Source organism: Lissotriton vulgaris, chromosome 10 (genome assembly GCF_964263255.1).
Source record: "Lissotriton vulgaris chromosome 10, aLisVul1.2, whole genome shotgun sequence".
NCBI classification, from domain to species: domain Eukaryota; kingdom Metazoa; phylum Chordata; class Amphibia; order Caudata; family Salamandridae; genus Lissotriton; species Lissotriton vulgaris.
Genome location: NC_141698.1, coordinates 1031983682 through 1031997671, shown reverse-complemented (window position 1 = coordinate 1031997671; position 13990 = coordinate 1031983682). Strand labels below are relative to the sequence as shown.

The window sequence follows — 13990 nt, the reverse complement described above, 5'->3', positions numbered from 1 at the left end:
CCTGGCCAGGTATGGTGCTGAGTCATCTGATGCCCTTGGCCAGGTATGGTGCTGAGTCATCTGATGCCCATGAACAGGTGTGGTCCTGAGTCATCTGATGCCCATGGGCAGGTGTGGTCCTAAGTTATCTGATGCCCACGGCCAGGCATGGTGCTGAGTCATCTGATGCCCATGGGCAGGTGTGGTCCTGAGTCATCTGATGCCCACGGCCAGGCATGGTGCTGAGTCATCTGATGCCCATGGCCAGGTATGGTGCTGAGTCATCTGATGCCCATTGGCAGGTGTGGTCCTGAGTCTTCTGATGCTCATGGGCAGGTGTGGTCCTGAGTCATCTTATGCCCGTGGCCAGGTATGGTGCTGAGTTATCTGATGCCCATGGGCAGGTGTGGTCCTGAGTCATCTGATGCCCATTGCCAAGTATGGTCCTGAGTTATCTGATGCCCATGGGCAGGTGTGGTCTTGAGTCATCTGATGCCCATGGCCAGGTATGGTCCTGAGTCAACTGATGCTCGCGGCCAGGCATGGTGCTGAGTCATCTGATGCCCATGACCAAGTATGGTCCTGAGTCATCTGATGCCCATGACCAAGTATGGTCCTGAGTCATCTGATGCCCATGGCCAGGTACGGTCCTGAGTAATCTTATGCCCATGGCCAGGCATGGTGTTGAGTCATCTGATGCCCATGGCCAGGTACGGTCCTGAGTCATCTGATGCCCACGGCCAGGTACGGTCCTGAGTAATCTTATGCCCATGCCTTTCATGTGTGGGTGATCTAATCAGTTCATTCAGAGTGATCCTGCGTACTGCACTTGAGCTGTGTGTATCCTGCACACAGGGTGTCCCCCGCGGTGCGGGGTCTCACATTCAGCTTAAGGCCCATCTCTGAGATGCTTGAACCTGATGAGCTGGCCGCCACTCTCTGCAGGGAGGGCCATCCTCATTCTGCATGATGCCACTGCCTGCCAGAGACAGGTGGGTACTCTGGCATGCAGTGGCATTGACACAGCAGTGTCATTGAGGTCATGATAGCATGTAGCCCACGTGCCAAGAGACAATTCAGTGGTGTGCCCACATAAAGCATCATCAGTGCTGATGGTAGAAGAACATTGGAGTTCCTGGAGCTGGTCTTGTTGTTGTTCTAGGCTCACTGCAAAGCTATGGAACGTGGTGCTGGTTCGGCTGCTTGTTCTGCTGGAAGAGGCGGAGCCTCAGAGGGCTGCACACGTCCCTTTTATGCTCTTCTGTTGTTGGGTGGGGATAAGGCTGAGTGTTTGTCTTTCTTCTGGTTTGTGCCTCTGGCTGACACATGCTTTGATTCAAGGGCCTCTCCCTGCTTTGATGTCTCTGGTGTGTTGTTTCCCGCTGCTGACCTGCAGCCATTACCAGGAGGGCAGGCTGCACACATGGTACAGCTCACCAGCTCTGGCTGCCTTCCACCTCTTTAAGGATTGGCCATGCTGGTGCCCAGAGCTTGGCTTTCAGTGACCTTTCAGTGACCTGACCTGACCTCTTCTATTTGATGATGCACTCGAACAGATGGTTGTTTGGCTTTTGACTCCATGTTACCAGTAGAGTATTTTATGTTAAAGATAGCCTGCGTTCTGGGGGTTGGAAGTGGCTTACAACAGGGGATGGAAGGCACAGACGTTTATGTTGTGCGGTGAAGGGCCAGGATTGGAGAAAACTGAAAATCTGTGAGTTTGGGAAACCTGCTAATTATTTCACTTGAGTTTACATTCGGTTGCCGAAATTATTTTACCTCTCAGTGCTGATGTCACTCCAAACAAGATGGCTGCCCACTGGCACACCAATGGCACCAAGCTGCAGAATGTAGTGACGCAAAGCTGCAAAGTTTCCCAGGTGCATTTGTGATGCGCTGCTCCAGTCTAGGATTTTTTTCCTATGAATCCTGGGACTTGTAGTCCAATTTAATAATGGAATAAACAAGACTGCACTTCCCAGAATTCAAAGGAAAAACCTGAAACGTGGAAGGGCTGGGGCTCCTGGGACACCCACATCTCACAAATATTCATTGCCCTTGGTCCCCAGCCCTTGAAGGGTATAGCGCCCCTGCACCGCAGTGTCCCGCCTTGGCCTTATACCTCTGACGCACACAGGTTAAAATGCAGATTTGCACCACGATTTCCGTCAGTACCTTCTGCATTATGAAAACACACTACTTTTTTTGTGTGCATATTTATATAGCGCAAACTTTACCCGAATGCATTGGAGCGCCGTATTTACATTACCAATTCAGGAACGGGGAGATTACATGGTTTGCCCAGAATCACAGAATGTGGACTCCGAGGTTCGAACCCTGGTCCCCAGCACCAAAGTCGACAGTCTAGCCGACGTACCACATCCTCGCTGATGGAATGAGTGAAAGGACGCCAGGCATCGGTGGGTGGAGAGTGGGTCCTAGATACATCTCTACCTGTAGGTGTTCGATAGCAGAAGTAGGTGCACTCAGGAATGTGTGGCCATTATCAGTGAACTGGGACGCATCGAGGGAGAGTCACTGACAGGGTACAAGTCAGGCGTGGACGCAGGTGGACGGAGTCCCCCCACTATATTTAGAAAGGGGACTCCGTTCCCTTAGCCTGAGGCTGAATGGTGTTGCCTTGTGCTTACATTTGCAAACACTGGTCTCAGAATGTTTGTAACCCTCCATCTCGCTGGCAGCGCCCCCTTTATTTGTGAGACCGTCCAATCAGGGGTCACCTTTTAATCTCTTACCTGAGGAACAGAGAACAGAACAAGTGACAACGTTTATCCTTCTATTGCTTGATGGACTGCAAATGGGAAGCACATTTGTGTTTTGGAACTGGATAAAGAACACCAGCGGAAACAAACCGAAATTAACAGCCTATTTTACGCATTGCCTAAAAGCATTTTAAACATGGGATTTCCAAGTTCCACATGTCCGTTTAAAAATATTGTCACTTTCTGCCATTCAGAGCTTACTTACAAATTGAGATGCGGAAAAAAACATGGGATGTATAAAAAGTAAAACCAAAAATATTCCTTTCACATTCTTTTGTGGTTATGCTTTTTTTTTCTTTTTGTAAACGAGGCCCTTGACTTTTTAACTAAGAATTATTATGACGGCATGATGTCACTTCTTGTAATAACACTACATTTGACCTCATTGTGATTTGCATAAAATGATTACTCCCCCCACTATTTTCCTTACGACTGGCGCCTTGATCCCTAACCTTCGGAAGCAAAGTCCAACTTCTTATTTTTAACACAAATAAATTAACTTGCAGATGAAATACGTGACATCTTAAATCAAACTAGGCCCTAATTTAAGAAAACATGCTCACTAAACGTGATGCTCATTCAGTACTAAAACATAAACAATAGGTGTTAAAACCTGCAATGAATTCAGAAATATATTTTCCAAAACGTGTCTGTAAAGCATTTTAACATCGGTTGATTGTGAGTAAGAGGCATAGAGCGCCAATTAATCCAGCTGAAAGGGATGATTGAGCAGGGGTGAAAATGACCCCTGGGGTGAAAGGGGAATGTACTTCCTGGGCCAAATATATCACTTACTGAGCAGCCATCTCTTCCTAGACCGTCACCAGAGAAGGGGGGTTGAGGTCCAGAGGCCGACTTACACCTGTAAAGATGTGACAGAAAAAAACAAGCATTGGTAAATACATTAAGTTTTGCCTATGTGATAAATATTAAGCTGTTTTTGTTGTAAGTTGTAGCTTGGTGAGTACAATATAAGTTACAGAAAACCTGTTAAAGTATTATTTCTTATTTATGTTCAACAACGCAATATATTGTGCTATTACAAGTGGTATAGTGTGGGTAAGTAAAAGCAAAAGTTTGAAAAATGAAAGAGGGAAATAATAGAATTAATTGATGTGATAGGAATATTGTCTGTTTGGAGGAGTTCTGACAACATTTGGGCCTGCACCGTTCAAATCATGCCCCTGGTGCCTGCAAGATAACTGTATTTGTAACTGCCTGTCTAGTAGTAAAATATATCAATGTTAGAGGAGTTATATCAACTTTTGCCCCAGTGTCACTGCACCTGCTGCACCATTCAAATAATTACCCTATTGCCTGTAAGATAACTGCACTGTGACTGCCTGTTTAGTAGAAAAATATTACAATAATGGTTGTTTAGAGGACTTCTGACAGCTTTTGACTCGGTGCCACTGCACCTGCAGCACCATTGAAATCATGACACTGTGGTCTGCAAGGTAACTACACTTGTGACTGCCTGCTTAGTAGTAAAATACAGCATTTTAAGGTGTTTAGTGGGTTGCATAGAGCTTTTGGTCCTGGTGCTACTGCACCCGCTACACCATTCAAATCACCCTATTGACTGCTATGTAAATGCACTTGTGACTGTCTTCTTGAGTAGAAAAATGTAGCAATAATCTGGGTTTAGTGGGGTCCCTACAGCTATTGACCCCGGTGCTACTGCACCTGCGGCACCATTCAAATTAAACCCCTTTTGATTGTAGGGTAACTGCAATTGTGAAAGCCAGTTTAGTAGCCAAATATAGCAATATTATGTGTTTAGAGGAGTTCTGACAACTTTTGGGCCTGGTGCCACTGCACCTGCTGCTCCATTCAAATCATGACCCAGTTTTGCGCAAGGTAACTGTACTTGTGGTTACCTGTTTAGGAAAAAAATATAGCAATATTAGGTGTTTAGTGGGGTGCCTGGAGCTTTTGATCTTGGTGCCATTAGGCCTGATGCACTATTGGAATCATGACTCTAGTGCTTCCTAGATAACTGCAATTGTGAAAGTCTGTTTACTAGTAAAATATAGCAATATTAGGTGTTTAGATGAGTTCTGAAAACTGTTGGGCTTGGTGTCACTGCACCTGCTGCACCATTCAAATCAAGCCCCTTTTAATTTTAAGGTGACTGCACTTTTGACTGCCTGTTTACTTGTAAAATATAGCAATATTAGGTGTCTAGGGGAGTTCTGAAAACTTGTAGGTTTGGTGCCACTGCAGCTGCTGCACCATTCAAATGATGACCCTGTTGCCTGCAAGATAAATACACTTGTGACTGCCTGTTTAGTAGTAAAATATAGCACTATTAGGTGTTTAGGGGAGTTATGACAACTTTTGGCCTGGTGCCACTACACCTGCTGCACCATTTAAATCAAGCCTCTTTCAACTGCAAGGTAACTGCAATTGTGATTGCCTGTTAGTAGTAAAATATAGCAATATTTGCTACTTAGAAGAGTTCTGACAACTTCTGGGCCAGGTGCCACTGCACCAGCTGCACCATTCAAATCATGCCCTAGTGCCTGAAAGATAACTGTACTTGTGCTGGCCTGTTTAGTAGTAAAATTTAGCAATTTTAGGAGTTTAGTGGGGTGCCTAGAGCTTTTGGTCCTGGTGCCACTGCACCTGCTGCACCATTGAATTCATGACCGTGTTGTTTGCAAGGTAAGTGCACTTGTCATTGCCTGTTTAATTTTATATTTTAGCAATAATCTGCACCTGCTGTACCTTTCAAATCAAGTCCCTTTTAAGTACAAAGTAACTGGAATTGTGACTGCGTGTTTAGTAGCCAAATATAGCAATATTAGGTTTTTAGAGGAGTTCTGCAAACTTTTGGGCCAGTGCTACTGCACCTGCTTCACCATTCAAATCATGACTCTGTACTTGTGGTTGCCTGTTTAGTAGTAAAATATGGCAAAGCTCTTGTTTATTAACTTTATTTTTAATGTGCAATGTTTATTACAACATTTAGAATTTGCTCATAATTATCAAATAGATTAGGTTGAAAAAATCAACCCGGTTATGTCTACAAAGTGCAAAGAGAGGTACTGAGGCATGAATAGGAAATGCACAAACGCTCTAAGGCTAAAGCATCTGCTTTACACAGCTAAGTAATACAACACAAGCATTCCAGCATACTGTTAGAAGCTGTCTGCCTTTTCCATGGGAAGAGATCTTATCTTGAGAGGGAATGGGGCTTAAACAATGGGGACAGCTTCAGTAGACATCTCCCCGGTCTTAACATCTCTAAACTGGCTCCCCTTTGAAGCTAGAATTCAATCGAAGATTGTCTGCCTATCCCACAAAGCCCTCCACTTCAAAACCCCCAACTACCTTGCACAAAAACTTATACTATCAGGAGGGGGTAGACCGTCTAGGAGTGCTAACTCCCTCCTCTTGAAACCTCAGATCTTCTGCAAAAAGAGAACATACCAACGAGCCTTCTCTGGCGCTGCACCAAGAATTTGGAACTCTCTTCCACCGGAAATTTGCAGAATCTCCTCCAAGGTTGCTTTCAAAATGGAAGCTAAAAGATTCCTCATGAACACGTTCTTACCTTAACACAATGGTCACTTATCGCTTTGTATATACTACAGCATTGGTTAATAATTCTATTTGTTACAATTGTATTCGCCCCCTTACATCATTATGTATCTTCACTCCCTGGATATCATCTTATCATTGACTAGTACACTCTGCGTTAATCCTGAATTAGATAGGATCTGTTTTGCTTGCACCATATGTTTCTATGCATATTGTTTCACCATTTTAGGCTTGTTGTGATCTTTTTCCTTCCTCTACCACTAACTGTAAAGCGCTCTGATATCCTTAGGGATCTAGTTTGCGCTATATAAAACTTTATAAATAAAAATTAAAAAAAAAGTATTGTAAATGTTTACAGCCAGGGGAAGTTAACAAAAAAAGTTCCACACAAAAGTGAATGAACACAGCAATTTGGTATTGGGAAGTGATAAGATCCTCCTTTTAAGATATATTAAAAACAAGAGATTTTCCAAGCACAGCGCAGGCGCTAAGTAGGCAAAACCTAAACGGAATGTTAGCTTTCAAAATTAAACCTTTTCACCGATAGAAATTGGTTACGAACAACAACTTTCACAGAACCTCTCAGTTTTGTATGTCAGAAGTATAACCTTATCTAAGAGAAAGGCTGAAAATAAAAGTTGCACAGTCTTTGATCCCCAGCTGTAGTGTGGGGTTTATATTTTGTACAGGTAAATAGTTGCTTCTATTCAAAGGGCCACCTGTTCTCTATTGTGATTTTGAATCAACAAGAAAAAGTTGGGTGATGCTGGTAAATATTGCCGTGACCCTGGGGTGAAGGCTCCTATCTTTTTGTGAGGAAAAACGTATGTGTCAGAGTGGACCTGTCTCCTGAAAAAAATATATTTTACAAAAGGCCAATCCCTGACGTGACTTTAGCCTTACAACTCCAGCACTGGCCTGCTGGTCCCCAATCTTGATGGTTAATGGGGCAGGGAGAAGGCGGTCCCCAACTATATTAAGCCCCCCCTGCTCTATCTGCCTTCCTTGTCCCCAGACAGCGTTGGATTGGTAACGCGGGCATTCGGGCAATGCCAGAGGGGCCGGTGTCCGAGTTCCAGCTGTGGGCTGCTTTTGTAAGCAGTCTGGGGGCCGATTTGGGCGGTGTCTCTATTGTTGGAATACAGCCAGCGGCCCAGTGGGTGTCTGAGTGGCCTTTGTGGAGGCAGAAGGTCGCTCATTACTCCCCGCCCCCCCTCCCCCCCCTTTAGCAACAGGCAGAGTGAGTATCACTCCCTTTGTCTCGCTGGTCGGCCCACTAATGTATGCACATACTGAGCGGGGGAAGGGGTGCTGAGTAGAAGAGGCCTCACATATTTTCAGGTGTTTCACCAGTGTAAACTAATGAGTGCATTTTTTTAATGCATTTTTTAATGCCCCCCCTCTATTTAATACAATTGCGCCGAAGCAGTGATTTGAGGAAAGGTATTATGCAAATGGGGGCCGATTTTTTTGTGTGTGCCCGGGCGATTTTTAATCCCAATCTGACCCTGTCCCCAGATGAGGGTGCAACACATTGCACTTATGCGTGTACGTGTTCGCATTTACAGTGCGTGAACCCAGCTGTACCTCACAGTGAGGGGACAACACAAGATTGTTTGCGAAAGCTTTGCAGCAGAGAGAGTGTAGAGCAGTGGTCTTCAAACTTTTTAATGCCGCGCTCACCCCTGTGAAAAAATAAAATTCATTGCCCACCCTCAAACCTTTTCACAATTATTCTATTAAATTGGCAAAGTTTAAATATGTTTCATTTTATTTGAACACGAAACATATTTAAACATTGCTGGTAAATTCTGATACCATTTTAAAAATGCTACCAAATACAGGATTTCCAAGCTTACTTTTCTGGTCAGGCAGGCCTTACTAACGTGTGCAAGTATCCACAGTGTGACAAAATGGGGGTGGGGTTTGAACACTAGTTGGAGCCCTTTCCTATTTGAAACATAGTCCCAGCTAACATTTCAATGACAAAAGATGTTAGTGAGGGCCCATTACAGAACCATGACCACTGCTTATTTATTTCCTGCTTAAAACATAACACTTCCGTCAGCATAATGCTTCTTTTGGTCAGAGACTGGCGCCCCCACCTGGATCACTTGAGGTCCCCCTAAGGGGGCCTGCCCCCCAGTTTGAAGACCCCTGGTGTAGAGCTTCTGGGTGGGCCAGGGTGGTGCTGCCTTGGAACGGGTCCATCTTCACTGTGTGGGAAAGAAAGCTAAAAAATACAATTTGTTTTTTCTGGTTGCTTTAGTAAAATGCCAACAAGTCAACAGTGTTGTCAAACTCATTTTAAATGTCTAAGCGGGTAAAGTAATTTATTGTGGTCTTGGGCTGGTTTGACAAAGAAGTCGTAAATGTCAGTATGAGTAAGAGTTTACAACCCCACACAGCCCCAAGCAGTTACTATTTATGTAACTCCCATGGCATACGCCTGTGTGGCTTGGCCCTATAACTGTGGAATGCCTGCAGTGAACACATGTTGCACTTGTAGGCTTAAGATCTTTGTGAAATGTCACAAATATCTGTTTAATATATTTCCTTTGCATAAAAATCATGCATCCACTGAAGGCTTCTCTTCTGCTTCTAAAACTGAAGGGCCTGTTCACAGAGGCGCATTGAGGTGGGGAGAGTTGAACTCCTGTAGCGCTCTTTTCCTTCTCTTACATGCATTTGTGAATTTGCCCAATTGACCCCAAAACCTTATGCAAAAAAGAGGATGGACTGAATCAAGCCTCAGAGTACCATTGGCTAAGATTAATTCAAGCATTCCACCCACCACTTTCTTTTTTTTCCCTCAGAACCTAAAGCAGCGTCAACATAGACATTTTGTTTTGATTCTCAACTTTAACCCCTTCAGTGCTTATGACGAGCCCAGGCTCGTCATGCAGCACGGTGCTCGTGTGCTCATGACGAGCCTGGGCTCGTCATGGGCCGTGGAACGCTCACACGCGGGGCTAATTCCCCCGCTGTGCTGAGCGTTCCATTGCGCGGGCGGGTTCATGACGAGCCCAGGCTCGTCATGAGCACACAAGCACCATGCTGCATGACGAGCCTGGGCTCGTCATCAGCACCGCGGCGCCGTGCGCTGCCCTCCTCCCCCCCCGCACCACGGGGGAATTAGCCCCACGACGAAGGGGTTACTTCATTGCTCAAACAGACAACCCTTCTGCACCTCCTTTTTAGGTTTCGCCTAGCGGAAGCTGCGCTCTGCGCAGCTTTTCCGCGCAGGCGAAATCCTGTTGAGAAGAGTAGTGTGGCTTTTGTTCGGCCCTCGTCCTTGATTGGCTGGCTCCGTAAACGGAGCCTTGCCATTGGACGAGGGGCCTGTCCGTCAATGCCGGACCAGACACGGGGGCGTTCCCGACATTCTTTGGCTTTTGCCGACGTCACGGGACGCCGGGAACGCCCCCGTGTCTGGTCCTGGCATTGCCGGCACTCGAACGGGAAGGCGGCAATTAGCGGCTCCGGCGGTGTTAACAGTAGCAGCGCCCGAGAGCCGGCCGGCTCCGGGCGGAGGCTGCCAGCGGGAGCGGCAGGTAATTGGAATGATTCCGAGCACGGACTGCTCACACTTTTCCTCGTGGCCCGCCTCACGCATCCATTTACAGCTATCCGCGCCAGGGGCCGCACCCACTTTCCTGAAACGAGAGCTGCAACCGGTTTCGCAACACTGAGTCTTGCTGTTCCTGTGAGAGCCAGGGACTGCGCTGCACAGGCCCGCCGAGTACAGAACAGGGCATCGCGGAACGCATACAGGTAACGAGCGGCAGGAGCACCGTGCACCAGCCGCCGGAAAAACAAACGACGCCACAAGCGGCCGCCGCCATCTTACTGCTTGGAAGTGTGCGAGGCGCCCCCCTCCGTTAAAATGGCGACGGCCGCGGGGGCGCAACTTGTGTTCCATGCCCAATGAGCTTTGTGAATGGGGTATCATCCCGGACAGAGGGAGGTTGTTTACTCCATGTGTAGTGTTTTGGATGTGTTTCTTCCTCACCGCAGCTTACCTAACACGACTTGGCTGTTGCTGGCCTTAATACCCGTGCTAAGCTGTACTCTTAATAGGCGCATTTCTTCAGTCAGCTGAATGCAGAGTCTGTTCGAGAAAAGTGGGTGAAGTCGCCTCGGTAGAGAGGAAAATTAGACCCAGTGTCTGCTTAGTGAAAAGAAATACCACCTGGCCCCTCGCTTTTGATGGTGTATAATGCCAGGTTAGCCTCTTCCAGGTCTCCGTCTACCAGCTATTTAGACGTGATAGAGCAAACGTGGTTAAAGGATAGATCAAGAACTAAACAGTGCGATGGCTAATTACCTCATTTCTCTGGGCTCGCCGATGCAAATGGAGAAGTCGGGCCCAGTCAGCAGAATATGCATTGGATTTCCGTTGCACTGTCCCCCTGTTCCCCCACGGAGCATCAATTCTCTTGAATATTGCCGGCTCTCTATAATTGGATGCGAAATGGCATTATTTTATTACCATTAAATGGATGTGTTAGGTTCACGCTTTCAGTCCTTGACTTTGTTTGTGGAAAAGAGCGATATTTATTAATTTGTTGACTGCTGTGCCCAGAGTCGATGACTTTTCTCACAGTGCATGTTGTACATTATTTTGAGAGAAAACATTGTTCATGAAGTTTTGGGATCCCACCCCTGCTCAGAGATTAATGTGTGTTTATACATGTAGACAAACCTGCGAGCGGAGCGCCGTGTGCCTGTGTGCGTGTGTGTGCGTGCCTGTGTGAGTGAGTGCCTGCTGCTGCCTGCCACGGCGCAGGGAGTGCGGGGAGCAGACGGGAGGGCACCAGGCAGCAGCGGCAGCGATGGTACTCATTCTCAACCACATCCTCATCGCAGTCCTTCAATTTTTCAGACGGGGCCAGCAGGTCTTCCTGAAGGCGGAGGAGAAGCCGGCATGCTCGGACGCCCTGCAGGTAAGAGACGGCGCCTCCGGTCCCCGCGTCCCCTGTGCGCGCCTGTGTGATCCTGTGACAGCGCCGCGCTGCTTGTGCCCCTTCGAAGTCATTGCTGTCTCTTGGGCTGTGTGCACTGCCAAGCATACCCTGTGTATAAGCACGTGTGCGGGGGGGGGGGGGGGAGAGGTATGAGGGCTGCAGGTGAGAACTGCTCTGTTGGTAGAACAATGAAGTGCTCGTGCCTACAAAGTGCTCATATTTCAACTTTTCCCCGCTGTGATCGCGTTCACTTCCCATTTAAGCGAAGGATGCCACCTCGGACAACGGCAAAGGTAGGTGCCCTCCCCCACCCCTCGCATGTGTTTTGTTCCCACCATCTGTGCGGGGCTTTGTGGGGCGTGATGGATGTGACCTGTAGACAAGTGGGGGCAAGAAGCCTGTCCCCTCCCCCTCCTGCCCTCGGCCAGGCAGATGCTCAGACTCTCTCCTGTTGTTTCCGAGCAGATGGGCTGGCATACTCTGCCCTGCTGAAGAACGAGCTGCTGGGGGCGGGCATCGAGAAGGTGCAGGACCCGCAGACCGAGGACCGGCGGCTGCAGCCCTCCACGCCCGAGAAGAGGAGCCTCTTCACGGTAAGCCACAGCGCCCCCTGCTGTCCCCCCTCACACACCCGCTGGGACGGGGTGATGACCTCTGTGAAGGTCACAGCCAGGCCTGGGCGGTGTGCTGTGGGCGGGCCTGGTCTCTGTGCAGCACTTAGTGTGTTCTACCATATTTGTTTGTATCCCCGTGGGTTGCTGTGCCTGCTGCAGGGGTCTGTGTGCAACCAGCTCAGTGTTTAGACTCATGGATAGCTTGACTCCTTCCGAGAGTATGCCGAGTTTTAATACATTTACAAACAATAGTCAGTATCCTCACTCCAATCACATGCTCTATTTCAATACACACAACGTGTATATGTATAAGCTGGATTCTTACACCTATAAGCTTGTTGGTTGCTGGCTTGTACTACCATTTCTCATTCGTAAACACGAGGAATTTTTTGTTGCTCGTTGCGGTTTTCTATAAGCCATCCCATAAAATGTGAGTTGCTCCTTGCTGATCACAGCCCCACGAGCCGCTCTCACCTTGCGTTTTCCTTCCTTGCAGTATTCCCTCAGTTCAAAGCGCTCCAGCCCAGATGACGGAAACGAAGTGTCTCCATACTCCTTGTCGCCCATCAGCAACAAAAGGTCAGTCCTGGCGCGGGCGGGGTGGCATAAAGAGTGCATTATATGAAGCGCAAATGTGCAGCGAATGAAGCTCTGCTCCATCTCCACCAGTTGTAAGAACCATGCTATAGTATAGGCCTTGATTATTCAAATGTTTCTTCAGACCTGTAGGGGGGAAATAAATGCCCTGCATGATGGTGCCCTCCATGTACCACCTTCGCCCCTTCCATGACCACTTTGTGGCGTCCATCAAAGTTAAAATAGAGCCCTTTCCTTATCGGGTGACAAATTAATTAAACAAAAAAAAGATTACATATTTTTACACTGGTGTAATACTAGAAGCAGACAGCGATGCAGCAGCATCAGTGGAAACCCTCTAATACTCTTTATCGCATCTTACGCCCACTAATAAGGGCCATGTTCCCAAGAAAACTATTACTGGCTGTTTGACTCGTTGAAAAGACTGAAGGGTCACATCACAGGTCTGAAAAGATTAAACCAGCTTTGTTCCTACCCATTGACTTGATGAGTCTCACTTCTTGCCTAGTGCTACTTTTAGCTGACTTGGGTATCCATGGAAATACAACTTGTATAGGCAACTTCAAGATTGTTTTCGTGCCTCTGTTGCCTGCTTGTGACCCTGTTGCTTGCTTGGGACCCTGTTGCTTGCTTGTGACCCTGTTGCTTGCTTGTGACCCTGTTTTCGTGCCTCTGTTGCCTGCGGGGGGGCTCGCAGCGAGCCCACAGTGTGTGGGGTGGGGCTCGCAGTGTGTGGGGGGCTCTGTGTGGGTGTGTGTGTGGGGGGGCTCTGTGTGGGTGTGTGTGGGGGGCTTTGTGTGGCTGTGTGTGGGGGGGCTCTGTGTGGGTGTGTGTGTGTGGGGGGGGGTTTGTGTGTGTTGGGGGGGCTCTCTGTGGGTGTTGGTGTGTGTCATTTGCAAGAGATAAAGCTAGTGGCATTGTAAATGACAATGCCATTTATTTATGTTAAAAAAAAAACATAAATAAAAATAATGTCAAGAGCAATGCCAATCGCTCTAACTTTAACAAAGGCGAAACCATTGCATTGTAAATGCTTGTTACATGCTGTGCATTGTCCAGAAGTCTTACACGTCCTGCCCACTAACAGGGCCGGACTGGGAACCAAAATCGGCCCTGGCAAACTTGTGAGGGCTTGTTTTGGCCGATTTTGTTACAGGGGGCGATAATGCCAACCCCCGGTAACAAAAACGCCCCCAAGTGGCCCAAAACAGGCCCCCACCCTATCGGCCCACCGGGGAAATGCCCGGTGCCCACTACGGCCAGTCCGGCCCTGCCCACTAACCAAAGGAAAACAGTGCTCCAGGCACTGATATTTTCTAGGCTGGACTAAAGCAAACTCACTCTACCTCAGTCTGCTCACCTACTTTACAGACAAACTGCTGTGCATAAAAAATGCAGCTTAGCCACCTTTTCAGGGAGCATGACCTGGCCTCTCTTTGCTTGTTACCTAACAGCAACAGATGATTACTAACAGTGCAATGTTTTCATCGTAAAGCACTCACAA

General features: G+C 47.5%; 2 protein-coding genes across 2 annotated transcripts in view; one reads left to right on the top strand and one right to left on the bottom strand.

Annotated features, from left to right (window-relative positions):
- LOC147689264 (collagen alpha-4(VI) chain-like) overlaps nt 1-13990 on the bottom strand; it is a 495718-nt gene that overhangs the window by 406845 nt on the left and 74883 nt on the right. The window contains exon 2 of the mRNA XM_086942070.1: nt 3558-3624. Coding sequence (XP_086798196.1) covers nt 3558-3568 — 11 coding nt within the window. The 5' untranslated portion in view covers nt 3569-3624. The remainder of the gene's footprint in view (nt 1-3557; nt 3625-13990) is intronic.
- Nucleotides 9765-12742, top strand: LOC147689265 (fizzy-related protein homolog). Its single transcript, XM_086940061.1, has 3 exons — nt 9765-11254; nt 11741-11868; nt 12386-12742. The coding sequence occupies exons 1-3, from the start codon at nt 11236-11238 to the stop codon at nt 12512-12514; spliced, it is 276 nt and encodes a 91-aa protein (XP_086796187.1). The 5' UTR covers nt 9765-11235; the 3' UTR covers nt 12515-12742.